Source organism: Cygnus olor, chromosome 4, assembly GCF_009769625.2.
Source record: "Cygnus olor isolate bCygOlo1 chromosome 4, bCygOlo1.pri.v2, whole genome shotgun sequence".
In the NCBI taxonomy this organism is placed as follows: domain Eukaryota; kingdom Metazoa; phylum Chordata; class Aves; order Anseriformes; family Anatidae; genus Cygnus; species Cygnus olor.
Genome location: NC_049172.1, coordinates 58,359,001 through 58,378,834, shown reverse-complemented (window position 1 = coordinate 58,378,834; position 19,834 = coordinate 58,359,001). Strand labels below are relative to the sequence as shown.

Here is a 19,834-nt window from a genome sequence, read left to right as displayed (position 1 = left end):
ATCATGTCTGAGTTGTTAATTCTTGAATTATGACCTCTTTGACCAGTGCTGTCAATGGGCTAGAGAGGTTCTTTACTGGATGTCTAAGAATGCAGTGGTGATCAACATTATTCATGTACACATTATTTAAATAATTTATAATTATAGCGCTTCTGTACAAGAATAACACTAACTTTTCCTAAAATATCATAGCTATCCTTGTCAAAGTTTCTATTAATTGGAGTCGTTTGTAGGTGAGATCTTAAGAGTTGTAAGTTCTGAATAACATTCATGGGATTCTTGAAAAGATGCTGAGGTGGTGCAGGGAGGTGCTGATCGCTGATGTTCAAGGATGAGGCGTGCGACCACCGGTCTTTGGTCAAGTTCTTTGCTCTCTGGGGACAGCGACAGGACCCGAGGGAGCGGCATGGAGCTGGGACAGGGGAGGGTCAGGCTGGGGGTTAGGAAAAGGTTCTGCACCCAGAGGGCGGTCGGGCACTGGGACGGGCTCCCCAGGGCAGTGGTCACAGCACCGAGCCTGCTGGAGCTCAATGCTCTCAGACACATGGTCTGGTTTTGGGGTGGTCCTGTACAGAGCCAGGAGTTGGACTCCATGATCCCCGTGGATCCCTTCCAACTCAGGAGATTCTGTGATTCTGTAAGATGACGTTATTAAAGAAGCAATAGCTGTATTTAATTAGCGTGTCAAAAATTGGACTTCAGTAAATGTGAGTCTGTAACTTCCTCCTGTTTTACCTTGCCTTGTATGTAACATCATCTCTGCAGAAGGTTCGTGTTGCTACAGGTAGCATTTGCGTGTGTTCCCAAGTCGACTCCAGCGAAGCCATGAGCTTTCTTGTGGATGGCAGAGGCTGGGGAAGGCTGCCAGGTGGTTTAGGAAGGTGCTGCGCCCAGCATCAAGTGATCCGAGTTCAACTTCTGACTCAGCCAGGGGCCTGCAAGGGGACACTGCACATCTCCAGAATGGCTCCAAGCTTTCGCTCTGCCTCTGAAGGGGCCCTGTTGGTACAGGGCCAAGAGGATGGGTTTTGTTTCCTGAAGTAATTGCACCTGTTCCGTGTAGATGCCTTGCTCGTAGAGCTTTACTAGGCAGCGATAAGCCCACCTGCGAGGGGACGGTACCTGCTGCACCCAGAGGTAGCACCAGCACATGCTGCCTTGGAGAACGGCTGGTTTGGCCCGGGAATGTTGTGGGCTGCGTGGTTTCTGCTGTGCTCGTGGCCTCTTCTTGGGCTGGATCTGTTGGCCAAGCAGGTGTCGTGTAATGCTTCCTTTGCTCCAAGCTGGCACCTCTTCATTTTTCTCTTTGTGAATTAAAAGGTGCAGAGGGATTGAAACAAAGAGTATGGTTCTGGCAGCTAACCTACGGGGTTTTGTTCGAATCAGAGGGCATGCCTGGGAGGTGGAGTGAGGCAGATCCTGAAAAGACGGGGTAGAAGAGGAAAGGTTTGGGAATATAACTTTGTTTTGGTAGGAGTGTTGGCTTGTGCAGGTGTAGACACCCGGTACTGCTGCCCAGGTGCAAAGCTGGCGGGTTTTGTACTTACTTTCTGCCCTACGACTGTGACAACGCAGCCACGTGTACCACAGAGAAAAATCCAAATGAAGTACATGTCCGATAGAGCTTGAAACTCAAAACACACAAAAACAAATCTCGCAGCAAGAATTTTATCAGGTTGCATTTTAACTTAAAGTAAGTCAAAACACGAGCGATACACTAACACCACCAAAGTAAAATGGAAGGAACTTAAGCGTGTTCAGAAAAATAAATGTATATTTCATTGTTGAAACTGGAAGAAGACCAACCTCGTTTGGCTTAATCCTCTTTATTTGATTCCTCTGTATGGAGTGGACCACCAGCACTTCACAAGGCAAATTTCTCCAAAGTGGAATAATAACAAAACCTTGCTGAGCGATCTTGTCACTGCCCTTTCAGCAAAGTGCTGTTTTGCTCAATGCTATAAACGACATGAGCTGTGTATTTACACTTTGCACATCTGGAGCAGTACCGAAATGAAATCGAAACGCCGCGAATAATTCCCCAAGCTGTGGTGGAGGAGCTGCGGGCGGCCTGGCTGCACAAATGGTTAAGTGACGCCACCAGGAATTCCCCCGGCGGGTCCTCATTGTCCTAGGGAGCCTCCACTGCTGCTGTAGGGAAATATTAGAGGCGGGTTTTTCCCTTATCCAGGAAGCGTGAAGGGAAAGATATGCCTGCTTATCGAAGGGCTTGGCAAGGCGCAGCGATAGTTATGAGCACTGACAGCAGCAGCGCTCTCTCTTCTGCCTCGGTTTATTTTTAGATAGAAAAGTGTTAAGCTAAGCCTGTTAGATGTTTGTCTTTGAGCCGATAAGTGCCTTTTTCCCCCTTTTTTCTTTGTCCTCATTTTTTCTGTGGTTGTACTTCCATACCAGGTTGAGCAGATGTACATCGCTGTGTACAGCCGTCCTTTTTTGCTCAGGCCTTTTACTTGACGATTTTGGTTTAATCTGAGGATGTTTTCTCTTAGTAAAAGTGTTACTGCCTTGTGTAGACTCATTTTCTGATGTTAGTTAAGGCTTGTGTAAAGAGCGTACTGTCTCTCATGAGCAAGCGAAAGCACTGGAGGAAATACAGCTGTCTCCAAACACTTTGACTAAACAACATTCGGTGTATACCAGGGTGTTTCTGGCTTGTGCTTTGCTACAACTCACAAGAGATTTTTCGTATAATTCCGTACCAGCACATATGAAGTATGTTGTCATCCTTTTTACGCTGTAAAGAGAAACAGATTTTTGAGAAATAAGCCCAATGGGGAGAATTTGCTGTGATTCGTTAGCGCAGAGCTAAGGCTGTTAATTTCTGTTGGTAATAACTGCTTTTTCTTGGCACTTCTGGTCAATGCAAAGAGCTTCTGGTTATCTACGTAGCTGTGATATCGTAAATCTTCCAACGTAATTTGGGGAAAAAGTAGACGTGGCTCTAACAGAAAAGACAATGAAAAAGAGTGAGTTGCTGGAGGCATTTTTTATAAGCGTAAAGTAAATGAAAGACTTGTTTAGTATTAAAGTAACTAGTGTAAATGAAATACTTCGTAGATATTCAGCAAAGAAAGCTATCTAGTCTTCTGAATAAAAATGCCTCTGCTATTGCGGGAGGAGCTGTTGCAAGATGAATGGCATTGTAATAGCAATCAAGCTAGGAAACGACAAAGAAAATATCCCATCTTCCAGTACATTTTCAGAAATTGTAAAATTGGGATAGTGTTTCATTTCGAAATTATGACTAGACATTTTTGTTTTAAATTAGCAACTTCTTCTTTTTTCAGGAAATTTGGAGAGCGACCTCAACCGAAACGGCTTACCAGGTAAGCATTAAAGAAATTCTGTTTGTAGGAATATTCAGAAGTTTCCTTTTTCATCCCCAGAAGGATTTCCACGTTTAAAAAGCGTGAATTGCTAACCCTAGAATTTTAAACATCAAAGCTTTTAAAAAAAATGTGATTATTGTATGCAGTTAGCATTCAGAAGAAAACTCTGAACAGCCAGTGGCTTGTTTGTTTTTAGTGTGGTATTCAAAATGCCTTTTAATAAATTGTATTGACTTCAGTAGGATGTGAATCTGCTTAGTTTTAGATAACCACAGGTAAGCCAGATGTCTTTTATTGCCTGAAAGTGACTTGTGAAGTCTTATAAAACAGCATTCTGTACTGGCAAAATGCAGCTGTTCCGGTAGTGCTGTCACGCTGCAGGTAAGAGCAGAATTAACGTGGTGCTGTCCAGGAGTGGTCTTAACCAGTTTTTGGTGAAGCCTAAGCAGTCAGTGATGACATGAAATAGTACCATCGAGTCAATTCCTTCTGGAAAGTGTTTCATGTGACCGTGCAGTACTGTGCCTCAACTGCTTCTGGGCTCTCTAGGAACGAATTTATGCTAGAAGCTGTCAACATTTTTCAAACTGTAGTAACACAGTCAGTGCAAATATTTATTTTTCTCTGCCACAAACTGTCCCCATCAACAGCAGCTACTGTGTTAAAATCCTCTTAAGTATGCAAGATCTGCAATTTTTCAGTTTTGTGTGATGTTATTGCTGTATAAAGACATGGAAACGCAGCGTTACTGTGGCCTACTTCTGTTTTGAATGAAACTGTGTAAAGCACGGTGGGAAAAATGTCTGCATTTTGTGTTGGGGATATATCTGTCGTGTTGCATTTCTGGTTAGTTTGTCTTAGACTTCATTTCAATGCAAAAGTGATCTGAAATGACTTATAAGTTTTAATTGAACAAACACTGCTGTTTCCTGTTGACCTACCTCTTTTCAGGGATATTTAAAGATACTGTTTGAAGTCATGAACTACTCTCCATCTTGAGCAGTAACACCTGTTAGTATCCCCTTGAAGTTCGTGATAGAGTTTACCTTCTGTGATTTAAAAACAACAAACTTAATGACTATTTATTCACGTATTTTAACTATGTAGTCGTTTATAGCAACTCTAAATTTCATGTGCAGGATTCATCTATTAGATGTGTCAGGTACTTCTTACTTTGATTATAGAGTAGGCATCTGGGAGCTGCTAGCCATCCTTCAAAGCAGGAGCTTGTAAACCTCGTCTATACGAGGGGCTAGAAACAAGCAACCTAACTGATAGAATATTGTGATAGAATATTTCAAATTGTCAGATAAAGTTTTTAACCTACTTAAATGCAGCTAGTCTATTAGAAGGTGTAAGAATCTTATGGCTTAAAATACATTTGTAAACAATGATTGCAAATAAAGTGTTCATGCAGTTTGAGACAGTTCTTACAATTTGTATTGTCATGGATAAACATCAGTTTTACCAGTGTCAAATGTAAATAGATTGAGTTAATTCAAATTAAAACAGTAATTTGTCTTTTCTCTGCTCTTACATGCTGCTGTTCTCATAGAAAATCTAGCACGCTGATCACTGTCTTACAGAGGCATGGCAAATGCAAGAATTTAAAAGACGTCATTAGCAAAACTGGATTGTTGTCATTTCCCCCTGCCTCCACCCCATCGACTTTCCTTTATGAAACTGTATGTGGGGGATTTCTTTTGGAAAAGGTGTCGTCAACAAAATTTTGCCTTTGTCTTCCGTATTTTTTCACTGGAAATGTTTTTACAGAGAAGCCAAGATGTCAGTTTATTTTGGTGTTACAGGTCTGTCTAAAGGGAGTTCAACAGTTTGGTGCAGTTATAAAAAAAAATCCCTCTTCTGTAAGGTTTCATCTCTTTATATAACTTCCTGTTAAATTCATAATTTGTTTGTTTGGTCGATGACTTTGAAGATGAGTGCATTGGTGGGCATTCAACCTGCAAAAGCTCCTCCAGGGACTTTAAAATGTTCTGTCAGCACTTTGACACAGCTAAACCCTAGGGTGTTGAATTTGGCGTGCTGCTTAATGAGCAGTTAGATTGTTATACAGAGGAATGATAGGGTGTATTGTTCTCTTATTTCTCTCAAGGAATGGCTGATGGTGTGTCTGAGGTAATTACAGCTTTTATGACTTCTGTCATTACAGCGATGATGAACGATAGAAAAATCTATTTTTTTTTGCCTGATTGTATGCAGGAAATAAAGATTTCTCTAGAAAACTAGATCAAACAATAAAGAGTTTAAATTTTTTCTTATCTTCATAACTAAAAGAAAACTAACATAAACATGACAAAAGTATTGATTCAGTTAATAGCTTAAATTTCAGAACAATTTGTTGCTATCATCAGAAACTGTATTGGTTAAAGAGACAATATTGAATGGTGTTCTAATCAAATATTTGGACTGAATTTTACAAAGTCAGATTTTGAATGTGTTACAGTGATGGGCATTGAGATGATTTCATATCACAAACATCCTTTTTTGTGGACAATGCAGTAGTAGCTGTAAATGACCACAAACCACTGCTGCACTGCTAGCTTGATACAAGATAGTTTGTTGTTTTTGCTGTGCAATTGTCAGAGAAAACAAAACAAGTTATCTTGACCCTATTAGTATACTAACAGTTGTTGTTTTCAATTTCATTTGTATTTTTTTTTGTCCTAAAGCTGCCTTTGGATTATTGTAATTATAACCAAAACCGAAAGAACTTTCAAAATTTATTCTATCTTTTAATTTTTAGGGAAGCAATGCGAAATTACCTAAAGGAGCGAGGTGATCAAACAGTGCTAATACTCCATGCAAAAGTTGCGCAGAAATCATATGGAAATGAAAAAAGGTAAGTCTCTTTTCCTTGCTGACTTCCTTCCACAGCTCCCAGCTAGGGAAGCTGTAGTGTGTGGTCTGGTGTGTAATGCATTGTAGAATCCCTCAGATTGTTCTATAATCCGAAGAAGCTTAAATAAAATCAAAAGTGTCCATATAAATCATACAAATATGTAACATGCTGCAAACCTGTGGCATTCGACATAGTGATGCCCGTTCCTGCGAACAGGTTCTCTGGGTGGAATTTTTCTTCCATTGAACTGAAATGGCTCCATTGATAATGTGATGTTCAAGGAGGTTCTTCCTTGTACCTTCTGCTTTCTAAAAGGGAGAACTGAAGACTGGGTGAAAGGCTGGATGCTTTTTTTTTTTTTTTTATGTCCCGTCCCATCCTATCCCAACATAAAGAACACATCATAATGATCAGAGGCATAATTTAACTTTTTTTTTGCAGATTAGCTTAATGATGACCTCAGTTTATTGATTAACTTTCAATCAAATATGTTAAAAAAAAGTCTAAATGTTTTCACCATTATTAATAGTTCAGTGTTTTATAGTGAATTAAAACATCTAATATGTCTAACTGTAAACTTTGCATTTTAAGCCTGGAGTAAAGAAGGTGATTATTGGTGACTATTTGTGGAGAAGTTTTGTCCCGAGTAATTTCAAATTGGTATAAGAGAAATTGTTCACCTCATGGTTATGATAAACATTCTGTCACAAAAATCAATACAGTACAATTTACTATAATAGATAGGGGACAGACCCTACAGAAAGATGTGAGGATGAATGCTTTTTATGCACAGGTGAATTTCCTGTAGTCTTCTCTGTATGATGGTTTTATTGCGTGAGTGGTAGAAGCAAGTAGGGTGATCCTTGATATACAGATTCTAGTCCTCTTAGGATGAAATATTATATTATTAGCCTTTAATTATAAATGTTAACTTTCTTACCTTGAATTTCACTAAAATAAATAGTGCAGTGTTCAATTAGGAGTTTTCAGATACTTGGATTTTTAATGTTTCTTCACCACAGAAGAGCACGTTCTGCAAGTTAATGGGTTTGAAGTTTCAGCCTTTTTCCCCCATTGTTGTGTAACTACTGTTACATCACTGATTTTTACAGCTGAGATTGGAGATTTTAACTCGTTTTCCTAGGAGAATGTTAGTAAACAGGAATATAGTAGAATTAAGCCTATGAAGTTCTCTGTTCAGTACTACCAATCTAAAACACATTTCCTGATGTTTGTGGGTCATGGAGGTGCAAACTGTTCTTTAATATTCTGTGCCTGGGTAATTCTGTTGGTTCAGCAGCTCCATTTGCTTACTCATTCCGAGTGCTTTTTAGATCTTTCTGGGATTCTTGATGAGAATCAAATGGGAAGTCAGGGCAGGAGGAAGGGCACAAAAGCAGGCAAGTGTGCTGTGGCTCTACTGTGTATTATCTACACAGCCCTCTGTTGCTCACTGCCCTGCAAAAGAGTTGTAATGCAAGGCCTTACCAGCAGTAAATAACTTCAACCCTTTGCAGCAAATTTAACAGCCAAAAAGATTAACCATGGCAATATAGATACTCAGTCTGTTTTCCTCTCAGATTTTATTGTCATTGAAGAGTTGCGTAGTTAAGGCTCATTGCAGAGGAATTAAGTGCATTAGTCCCAGAAAAATGAGGTGTGTGCCAGCAGATAGGAAAGCAAATCTCGAAAGAGCTTGCTTGTAACTTCAGTCAGTTTCTTCTCCCGGGGCCGGAGCAGTTCTCGTGAAAGCAGGAACATTCTGCAAACCTGCCCTGTGTCTCATTAGGTTGGAGAACAAATTGCATCAGAAGAAGGGAGAAAAATAAGAAGATAAAGTACATTGTTTTGATTATTAAATGTTCCATTGCTGTTTGGAAAACTTGAAGAAGTGTTATGAAGAACACAGGGCAGAGCTTCAAATCGTCTGCTAACAGTTTCTGTTGCCTTGAATATGTGTGTATGCTTCGTTTGATGCTGTGAAAGTCACTTTGGCACATGCATTGCCTAAACTCTGGAGTACTGGTAACACTCTGTAAATTAGTAATTGGTTTCTCACTGCTTGAAATAGTTGCAAAGTAACATTAGGCATTCTTCTACCACCTGGATTTTGCGAGGTGCGGTTTAGTTGCCTAACTCAGCACTGCCGTGGTTGTTCCTGAAAGGTATCTCAGTTTCACTGCTTAAAAATGGGAGCGTGTCAGTTGTGTGTGCAGGATTTCAGAGCTCTGCAAAAGAAGGCTGGGAATGAAAACAGTTGGATGCTTGTTACAGAATAATATGATGGTGACAGGACGAGGGGGAATGGGCTGAAGTTGCGCCAGGGGAGGTTTAGGTTGGATATTAGGAAGAACTTCTTACAAGAACCAAAAGGGTTGTTAGGCATTGGAATGGGCTGCCCAGGGAAGTGGTTGAGTCACCATCCCTGGAGGTCTTTAAGAGACGTTTAGATGTCGAGCTTAGTGATATGGTTTAGTGGAGGACTTGTCAGTGTTAGGTCAGAGGGTGGACTCGGTGATCGTGGAGGTCTCTTCCAACCTGGATGATTCTGTGATCTGATTGCCATTCTGGTACAGGGATGAAATAGGTGTTTGGAATACATGCTAATAATTCGTTTTTCAGTTAAAACCTCTTTTATGTTACTAACCCACTTTTTAGACTATTTCTGGTACTGTTCTGCTAGCTCCCAGGCTGTAAGCACCAGCAATGATGTCCTGTTGTTACCTAGATTGTCAGCATAAACAAAAATTCTAGTTATTAAATCCTTGTATCCTTGTGTGCCCCCAAGGTACTTTGTGCAACGGAATGATTAAGCTTCTTTATTTTATTTTATTGAATTTTTAAATTGCTTCTGGTTTATCATAGCAGAAAGTGCCCTTTCATCTTTTGTATTGTTGGACTGAGGAAAAATTAGTGAAGTTTTAAGGCTACTTCATGCAACTAGTTAATCAAGTTTTCATCCTTTTTAACAGTAAATGCCATTTCTAAAGAGAGTTGTTTTCTGTACATCTTTATAGACCTATCTCATACCTGTTTTTACTTACAAACGCCAGATTTTCCACAGGACTTCAGTACGGCATGGGTATGACTGGTTAGGTTTTGATCCATAAAGAATAAGGTATATTGCATTATGTTTGGAAATAAAAAAAAGTTACAAAATGATTTCTTAAATGACATGTCTCTTAAGTAAATATAGAAATAGAGCCAAAAAAACAAACCAAAAAAAACCACCACCCTTCCAGCTTTTGTTCCACTCCTTAAGCTTTGTTTGTTGTGAAGTGTTGGAAGATATTTATCATTATTAAACTTTGCATGGCATAATTATAAGTCCGGTGCAATAACTGCCTTTCACTGTTTTGATGAGGTTTAGTAGATGGTGAAATGCTCTGTTGAAAGCTGGTTGTAGACTGCACAGATCTCTCGTGATACGGTCTGGTTTAAGTGTCCTCACAGAAAGACAGCTCCAGGTTGCTACCACGTAGGTGGAGACTTTCTGCATCAGTTTGAGGGTGTTCCTGATACTCGTCCCTATGTAATAGCGTGCTAATGAAGGGAGGCTTCTTTCTTCTTTGAGTGGACCTTTCTTAGTAGCCTTGCTCTTTCTGGAATTCCTGTTGTTTAATTTAATGAAGAAGTCGGGAGGTTATAAGCCTGGTGCTGGACTTGAGCTGAATTAAAGGCTTCTTGCCTAATGTTTCCTGCTGGATGGCTGCCATCTTTCAAGGCATTCAGCTGACAGAGGCTCAGATGATGTTGAGTCCTAATGAGTGTGGGTGTTTGGCTTGTGCTTGTTGTGTCCCTTCCCTCCATACTTCCTGTTCACTGAGGTTTCTCTCTTCAGAGTCGGTCCTTCTTAGCACAAGGGACGCAGTTTGAACAGTGTGAACATTCAACACTTTGAAGGACTCAAGTGTTTTGGATTCCAAGATGATGTTTGTCAGAGGCTGAGGGCCAGGCTGGTACTTGTGGGCTACATGCTGTTCCAGTTTAAACATTATCACTGCTGATTAGCCTGCAGATGTTTAGCTGCATCTTGTTTTACGGCTGTTGGTGAAGGACCTTCTGTAATTCCTGCTCAAACACCCCCTTCACTGCACTGTGTTTGTTGAGAGCGTAGCCTTTTCTAGGGCTTACCTCATGGCTCCGCTTCTTTATCCTCAGCACTCTAGCACCCAATTATTTTCAGTTTGTTTCTTGTTGTGTTGTGTTCTTTAGTGGATGTTGTCAGTCCATCCAGCTCCTAAGGAGAGAAGACTGCTGGGTGTTTGCACGCTCAGAGCAGGGTGGGTAATTGACAGCCTCCTGCCCTGGCCCAATTGACCAACGGGTACAAAGGAAAAACTTCCCTGCTAATGGCACCCCGGAGTTAAAGAAAACGTGGTAGACACCTCTAAATCCTCCTTAAGGCGCTGACTTTGAAAAGATGAACAGAGGGATGGATGACTTGGATATTTGAAAAAAGCAAACCTTAGGGAACAGAACCCTGTGGTTTTAAAAGAGCATCGAGTGCATCACAGCTAGGTAGCAATGTCATAACCTGATCTGATTTTACTTTATGCCCCTTCCTCTCTTGGCAGGTTCAGTAAGGGTAGCTTCTCTACCGTGTTTCTCTGTATTGATCGGCTTTAGTTGGCTGAAGGGGCTGAGGGAATATTGCCCTCTCCTTGGGCGGCTGTCTGATTAAAAACAGTATTGCAGGTTCTGCCAAAGACTCCTCCTATTCCTCTTTTGATTGTTGCAGTCAAGACTCAGAAACTGCTAGAAATTATCTTGTTCCTCCCTTGAAGTCGTCTGGAATAAAGGGGAGCTCCCTTAGACACCTCAGCTTGCTGTTCTTGCCGTGAAAAAACATTCGGTTTCCAGTCTGGTGGGCTGGATGTGTCAGAAGAGATGAGTAACAGCTTGCTTCTGTTTCCTGTACTGCGTTTCTGCGCTTGTAGCCTTAATATAGTTGGTAGTACTGTGTCCGTTCCTTGGTTGAAATGAAATTATACTGAAAGAAGGCAAATGGTGGAGGCCTTTTAATTTTAGGAGACTGATCCTCTCTCTGATCTTTCCTGGCTAACATCGGTGCCAATGTTAGTTTAATCTAAAACTGCCAGTCGTTTTGGTTACACCAGTCACAAATCCTTGGAAGGTGCAAAGCTGGGGCATCACAGGGAAGGCAGCCTCTGCTTGAGTAACGAGGTGTCCACGAGAACTCTGTTCTCAACTGCATGTTGTGGGGTTAGGTTGCTGAAAGTACTTCGTATACTTAACCTGGTATCCCAAAATATTTTCCTGGTTCAGCCAGTCACTGTGCCTTAAATCAGCAAGTAGGGGGTACTGAATCTGCACCTTGCCATGAGGCTTTAACGAGCATGGAGTGGGTTTTGTCCGATGAAGCTGTTCCTGGTTGCTACACTCCGGTAATGAATGAGCTTAAAGAGCTGATCAGATCTCGTGCGGTTTCCAGATCAAGTTGTTAGGTGTTTACCTCGTGGAGGAATGCCCTTTTTTGTTTTACTGCTCATTCAGCAAGGAATTACCAGTCCATTCGTGGCACAGAGAAGAGGTATTAAGAGAAAATGTCATAAATCCAAAGAGGAAATCACATCCTCTGTGATTTTCCACTTCTGTACTGAAAATTCTGACCAAGCTCAGAAGAACCAGAGGCAGCTGCCTTTCCCCCCAACACCTATCATTTTCTTTTTGCTATAGGTCAGATTAATACTTCAGAATAATTTTTGCCTCCCACTCAGTCTTACTTTAGCTTGTGGTTAGAGAAAAAAGAGGTAGGCCCTGTAAATCAAAGGTTGTTGAAGGAGGAGCAGTTTCATTTCTTCCACCAAGCATTGTCCTGCCATTTTCCCCATCAGTAACACTGGAAATTACCTAAATTAACTATTCTGGGGAGGCGATTTGCCTTCTCGTTTTTTTCCATTTCACAGTTATCTGAAAGCCAGCCTCTCATCATAAATGTTTACATTCCTATTTATATGGGAAATGGTTTGTTAAGAAGAAACGCTTCCTAGCAGTTAGTTTATACATATCAGACGCATTTTTTAATACTCTGTGAAAATTAGGAACAGGAGGATACTTGTGCCTTTTATTCCCACTTCTGCATAGAAAATTGTTAGTTAACCTTTTCTGTACGTGGGTTCCTGGGGTTTTGAAGAAGTGAAAAGCCCCCGTGCTGTACTTGTCTGTATCTGAAGGCTGACGCATAAGAAAACCCACTGAAATCATGGTCACTCACTCTTTCCTCTCATTTTCTAGTTGAAACTTGACTTAAAATGGTCTGAGTTAAAGGTTTATTTCTTTGTTCAGTAATCCAAAGTTTTCCAATGTTTTTTTTTCTCCGTTTCAATTTAGAAAGAGCTGTAATTGTTGTGGCTTGTTTTCTCTTCATCGGTGGGTTAAAGCTTCTTTCTTACAGGTCTTTATTGCCACCTAGCGGCCGTGGTCATGTAAAGGACTTGGTTTAGAATAAAGCTGAAATGCAAATAGATACGAAAAAAGTTTGGGATTTTTTTCAGGTGTTTTGACCAGTAATATAGACAAAAAGACTACATGAGGGAGAAAGCAAATGCGTGATGCTTTCTTCATGGTGTTATACCTGTTTGTAATACAGAGCTTGAGGAATTTGGTTTCGTTTTTTGCTAAGTATTGTTCTGTTAAATGCTGATACCAATTTTTAGTCTGTATATAATTTCTTAATTGGATATAGCTTACAATTGTTGATCACAAAGTTAGGGGAGTGCTTCTGTTAACACTGTTCTGCTCGGAAGGGGTCTTGGATTGTCATTGGAGTTTGACAGTTCAGAAGCTGACTATGCAATGTCTTTTTTCTGCCAATCCAGGTGTTTCCAAAATATCAGCTCTTGAATAGATGCATCTGTTACTTCCAGTTTCGCAAAACCAAACAAAACCCCATGACATTTCCTAACCTTGGAGCTGGTTCGTAGCCCCCATTTGAAAAGCATTGTTTGCTGGGGAAACGAGACGGTGGTGGTCCGTCTGGGATGCTGAAGGAGGGCAGGCCTCCTGAACACCGCTTGGGCATAATCATTGCCCTGCTTGACCCCGTGCCAGTCTATCAAAAACAGGACCATTCTCCTCCTTTCCTTTCCACCCACATACATGTCTGTGTATATCGCTACATTTCTTTAAATATGATCACACGCCTGCAGACAGAATTTTCTCAGTGTAATGCTAAAGGTATTATTTCTTGCTTTGTTTTCTTTTTTGTGTGTTTTCCTACAGTGTGCCAGAAATTACAGCAACCACTAGGTGATCCTCAGAATAGATTTTTAACAACAACTATTGTATTCACATCTAGAGCTGGGAATATAAGGAATATAAATAAGGTTGTTCTGCAGAAAGTAAACACCCTGCACTTTAATACCTTTCTGTGACTTTAACCATTATCATTGAACATAGTTGACGTAATGACATATGACGTATTTAACATAATTGTCATTACAAACATAATGTTATTAAGGTCATCTTTCCTTTAAGGTAAAGAAGCATTTGAGGGAGGTGAAGTCATGTAATCTGCGCTGATCTAATTCTTTTAAATAAATGCAATTGAAAAGTAGAAAATGCATTACTGGTTTTGAGGAGAAAACTTAGTAGGAAGGGAAGGGGATTAGTGTCTGAGATACTCATGGTGGTCTTAAATACTCCCTGCTGCATCATTCAGCATCTTCACAAAGAAAGCTGGAACAGATGTCAGGTAGCAAAAGATAGCAAAGATATAATAAGCCAAAAGGTGGTACATATGGTGTATGCTGTCACATAAGAGTTATTTAGTACCACTTGCTCTTCCTATTTGAAGCGATCTTCAAGATTCAGAACTTCTCTGCTTACAGCAGTAAAGTGTGAATAATGCATTCTAATGTTGGATAACAGTAAATTTCAGCTTTTTCATTAAAGGCTGGGCTAGTGGAAGTATTCTATTGTGTCACTACTGTGAAGCTGTTACATTTTTTTCTGAGGCAGTTTATTGTGTAGTTTTTCAAGTTGACAATTCATCAGGAAACATCTGCTTTGCAAATTGGCAAGTTTTTACCTGCTGTGTTAATGTTCTGCATATTTGACTGGAAGAAAAAAAAAATCCCTGTATTCATCTGACCCATAATTACCGCCAAAAATGAAATGCAAATAGTTAATACTGATGCAATAAGCAAAAAAACATGTTAGTTGTTAAACTTTGAATACTTCACTTCTACAAGTGGCTTTCCATTAGCTCCCAATTCCATATTTATCAAAATTTCTGTCCTTCACAACAGTGTGAAGGCAATAAAAGGAGCAAAAAATAGTTACGCTATGTCTCTGCTGAAGTGGATTATCGTAATGGAGGGAATAGATCATTTAGTTCTGTTGGTTTTGAATTAGTAAGTTTAAAAAGCAATCTGTGTGAGCAGTTCCACAAATTAATTTCATGGGTTTTTCAAACATGCAAATCTTTTGACCTCCTATATGAATCTGCCTTCTACAAATTCCCTTTTGTAGGCAGTCTTTTTTTTCAAAGCAGAGTTTGTGTTGTACTTCGAAAGATTTTCCTAAATATTTAAGCTATATGGTATATTGGTATATCATCAGTTTTGATGCGTTTCTGAAAGAACGAGAAGTTTAAGTGAAAATTTGTGACTGTGAGTTTATTTGGCAAGATAAGCTTTTAAAAGCTGGCTTTTTTATGTGTATTCTTTTGTTTGTTTGTTTTTGTTTCTCTAATAAGGAATATAAGTTAATTTGCATGCCTTAACTGAAATAGTTACAAATCTTTACGTTTAGTTGTATGGGTCCTTACTATTTACATTTTTATTATATTGTTATTAATGAAGGATTTTGGTTTCTTCTATTTAGAAGTCTATTACTTAAAATAATTTTATCGCTGTTAAAGGTAATAGTGCTGAATAGTTGAAGTGATGAAGTATATTAAGCTTGATTTCATACTAAATCTGATTTACACTAATTAAGGTTATTGTAGTATTTAAGAAAAATTGTCTATGAACTTAGTTGTTCCAGGCCAAATTTTCAAAAAATTGTACCTACCTAGAGGAGTAAGGTAGGAGTCCTCCTTGGATTTCAAAAGTGCCAAATTAAGTACTATATTCCAATTTGAATAACTAGAAACTTTTTCAGTTATCCTTTCCCTTCATGCCTCTTTAGCTTCCTCCATAACTAGCATATACTAGTAGTTCTTTTGCTTTTTCAACTTTGATGATAAAGTGATGATAAGTGATGATAAAACACTGCAGCTGTTGGCTAAACTCAACACAAAAGCAAATAGGATTTGCTTTTTAACATTTTGCAGAAACTTCAAGACTAATACATGGTATTGTAATAGTGCAATTATTTTTGAACTTGATGCTTTAAATAGCATTTAGACTGACTTCAGTCAGTGCTGCTAAAGAGTAAATCTTGTTTTTTATAATTACTGATGAAGATGTAAAATCACCTAAAAGAGATTTATGGTTGGATAAAATAAACTCCCTCCTTTACTAATGATGAAACCCAAGATGTTTAGGGATTGTAATCACCAATTGTTCATTAAATTAGTTTCTAGAACAGTCCTGCATGTCTTAATCCTGTTAACCACCTACAAAAGCAAAACACTGTAATCACTTTTAAGGCCTTTCTACTTTCTTTAAGAGTATTTCCCCTTTGTAAAGGTAAAAAGTGTTTTCATTTATAGAGATACTGTTAGCTGTCATTGAACTGGAAAGATGCTTAGTGACAGTGCATCTAATGCTAATTTTCCTTGCTTTTTCTCTTTTTTTTTGATTTGCATTTGGAAATCTTCAATGCAGATGAAGTGCATGCATGTATAAACTGTAATGCAAAGCGTAAATTGATTGAGAAAGCTTTGGGCCTACAACAGTTTGTGTCTCAGTGTTTGTTTTTTTTTTTCTTAAAAATTGGGTGTAATGTCATAATTCACTTCATTTTCAGGTTCTTTTGTCCCCCTCCATGTGTGTATCTTATGGGCAGTGGATGGAAGAAAAAAAAGAGCAAATGGAACGGGATGGTTGTACTGAGCAAGAGTCACAACCCTGCGCCTTCATTGGGATAGGAAACAGCGACCAAGAAATGCAGCAGCTGAACTTGGAAGGAAAGGTAGAAGTGTAATAAAACATTCAGATTACCACAAAGGATGTCATAACTGCATGGTGCATCTTTCAAGGAATGCACTGGTTTATTGCAATTTTCATTACACTGTAGCAGATATTGCATAAGTGGTTTAAAAAATACCTCAAAAATATAGGACGACTCAGTCAGTGGACTTGGTTCATGGGATCATAGCAAGGTACTAACTTTTCATTTGTAGGTTGTTGATTCAGAGTCAGTGAACCGCTACTCTTTATTTTGCTGCCATGGAAGCCAGCGACTAGGTCACCACAATTAGATGGATGATTTGGGTCTGAACAGATTCTTTAAACTGTTCTGAAATCTGGCTAGTTGCTTCCACGAGCAATTACTAACTCAAGGAGTTTTTGCAAAATACATACCATATGTACATTGTAGCTTAAACACGTGATTTCACAGAATCCCACTGAAGATGTTACAGCTTTAAAGTTTATAGTATAATTTCTCAGAAGCGTGTTTGTTATGCCAAGATAGACACTGTTTTTGTGTGGGTTCTGAGTACTCACTTCTTAAAATGAAGGATAATAAAAGTTCTTGAGGTTTTTAAGCTCTTGCTGTCACCTAGTTCAGACGCTTAGCTATTAGTAACTTTCCATTCGCTTCAAAACCCAACCCTCCTCTCTGATCTTTTCAAGAAAGCTTGTTTCAGTGCATTTTTTTGCCCAAGCAGCTTCTTGTGCATGTCTGCTGTACTGCCTTTATAGCTCTACTTGAATGTAATTTTTAGTAGTGCTCTCACCCACTCAGATGTGGCTTTGATACAGCTAGTCTCTAATCATCTGCTTTCTAGCCTTAGCAAGGGTATTTAGAAAGAAATTAAAGTACTGAACTCAGGTGCTAAACTTCACAAAGCTAAGCAGTAGTTCATAGAAAATGTCCGTATGGAAGTGTTCCATATGAAATAGGAAAAAAATCAAGTGTTGTCAGTAGGGGGAAGAGATGGAGAAAGCAATTTCTGATCTGCTTTAGAAAATAATACGTCAGTTTCCAGTTTTGTTCACAATGATGTGTATAGCTTCTTGAACTGGGCTAATCTGAAAAAAGAAACAATAGTATGTTTTTACCTACAGAATTATTGCACTGCCAAAACGTTATACATATCAGATTCAGACAAGAGAAAGCACTTCATGTTATCAGTAAAAATGTTCTATGGCAATAGTGATGACATCGGTGTGTTCCTCAGTAAACGAATCAAAGTCATCTCCAAGCCTTCTAAAAAGAAACAGTCACTGAAAAATGCAGACTGTAAGTATTCTACAGTTCTTTTCTTTATGTAGCAATTCATTTTGCCTCCTACTCATTTTTTATGTGTTCTGAGATTTTGACTACAACATAAAATACAACAAAATTTTCAATTTGTTTTTTCTAATTTACTTTAGAACTGTACACGACTATATTTTTAAGTGTTCCAATGTAGATTATACTGTTGGGTTTTATGCAGTCACAATTACTTAGTAAATATAAAGGTCCGCCAAAAAACTTTATTCTGAGGAGGAAATCCTTGTCAGCAAATGCATAAAGAATGCTCTATCTCAGCTTTCTAAGCTGTTGAATCCCTTAAGCTGCCTTGATCTGGTGCTTAGGATATTTTGACCAGTAGCAAAGAGGTAACTTTCATATTGTAGTAAGAATAACACACATTACCCACACTGTGCCTCTTCACGTCACAGCCACCTTCTTACTGTCTCATGCCATTTCATATTGGTTTTACTTCTAATATATTTTGCATGATCACTAATAAATAATTAGTTAAGAAATCTGTATGGTGATATTTCACCCAGATTTACTTGCTTACCATGTTTTTTAACTAAAGATATCTCTGGTGCTAATGTACAATTGGGAGCATTTTTACTTTTTCTCCAAAGTTTTTTGCCTGCATACCACTGGAGCACCTCAAGAGATGCCGTGTTTTTTTTTGTTTGTTTTTCTCTCTCTTCACTAGTGCTTTAAAAGGCTCTTCCATCTGTGTTGGGCTGGAACCCATTCACCTATGGAATGTGGATCTCGGGCGCTAGCTTGCCACATGACTAAAGGCGGTCTGGTGCTGTGCAGTTCACACCCGTGGGCTCAGAGTATGCACTGTTGAGTTTGTATTCAGACAGATAGTGTTGATGGACAGTGAATATGAACCAAGCATCCTTCGGTAGTAAATGCGAACCAAGTAAAAGAAACGTGCCTGTTTTCATGACAAAAGATAGCTGCTGAATTTTTTTTAGGGAGCAGACTTATCCTTTCTCCCTTTTGAGCGATAAGTAAGTTCAGATCTGAGAATTTCAGGTTGCATGGTTACAATTTTATATACTTGTGTCTGTCTTCCTTTGAATTGATTGTCATTTGTAAGAATAATTTTTTTTATACTTCACATGTGATGATCACTGAAAGTAATTTAAGTACTTCTCAAGGGTAAGCTAAAGCTTCTGCTCAAATAATCATTTGTTTGAAAGCTGTGAACAGAAGAAAAAATCAGCTGGCAAACATTGGCCAATTTGGCCAAGTGGCATAATTCTGTGAACTAGCATGCCTTTGGAGAACAGCCCCTATATGTTTCCCACTATTAATTCTGTGACTATTTTTGGTCTGTCACAAATATTTTGTAATCTAAGTAGTAAGTGAGAGTTATTTCTTGATTTCCGCTATTTATTAGTTTATTTATTGTATTTGTGACTTTTTCTTACTTTTCTGTGTACTAGCAAAGTAATTTTATAATCTGAAGTCTGTATGTATTCCTTGCAGTATGTATTGCATCAGGGACAAAAGTGGCACTATTTAATAGACTTCGATCCCAAACAGTTAGCACCAGATATTTGCACGTAGAAGGCGGTAATTTCCATGCCAGTTCACAACAGTGGGGAGCATTTTACATTCACCTCTGTAAGTAAAAATGAAGGAATATATATTTTTAACTTTCCCTCCCTCCATCCCCACAAAAACGTCCTGCATTTTTCTTCCTTATTAATTGCCCAAGCTCAGATTTGTTTTGTTACTGAGTGTATACTTGATGTAATAGTGTGATATTAAATTTTCCTCTTATCAAGAAAAGCATTTATTAAAACAAATAATGTGGAACTTCCTGTTTCGTGCAGTGGATGATGATGAATCAGAAGGAGAAGAATTCACAGTGAGAGACGGCTACATTCATTATGGGCAGACTGTCAAACTTGTATGCTCAGTTACTGGCATGGCACTCCCAAGACTGGTACAGTTTAATTTCTCCAGTGCTATTATTAATTTGTAGATGGTCAGTTAGTGTAATTGCATAGTTTGTTTTGCATTGTTTACAATTCTGGCTTTATATGTTTCCTTTTAGTAATATGTGTTTTATGGAAAATGGCATTCATTTTAATCAAAGTATTTTTATCTTTGTATCTGCATATTAATTCTGTAAGTAAAGAACAGCTTGTATATTAAGCACAGGGAATTATTTTTTTCAAAATTCAAACCTACCAAAGTAGGTTAATCTGCAAACTGTCCTTAAGAAAATACAAGTCTA

General features: G+C 38.8%; 1 protein-coding gene across 1 annotated transcript in view; it reads left to right on the top strand.

Annotated features, from left to right (window-relative positions):
- Nucleotides 1-19,834, top strand: part of RBPJ (recombination signal binding protein for immunoglobulin kappa J region) — a 58,649-nt gene that overhangs the window by 28,109 nt on the left and 10,706 nt on the right. Inside the window, 7 exon segments of the mRNA XM_040556478.1 lie at nt 3,309-3,347; nt 6,115-6,210; nt 16,150-16,196; nt 16,199-16,314; nt 17,415-17,589; nt 19,078-19,215; nt 19,428-19,540. Coding sequence (XP_040412412.1) covers nt 3,309-3,347; nt 6,115-6,210; nt 16,150-16,196; nt 16,199-16,314; nt 17,415-17,589; nt 19,078-19,215; nt 19,428-19,540 — 724 coding nt within the window.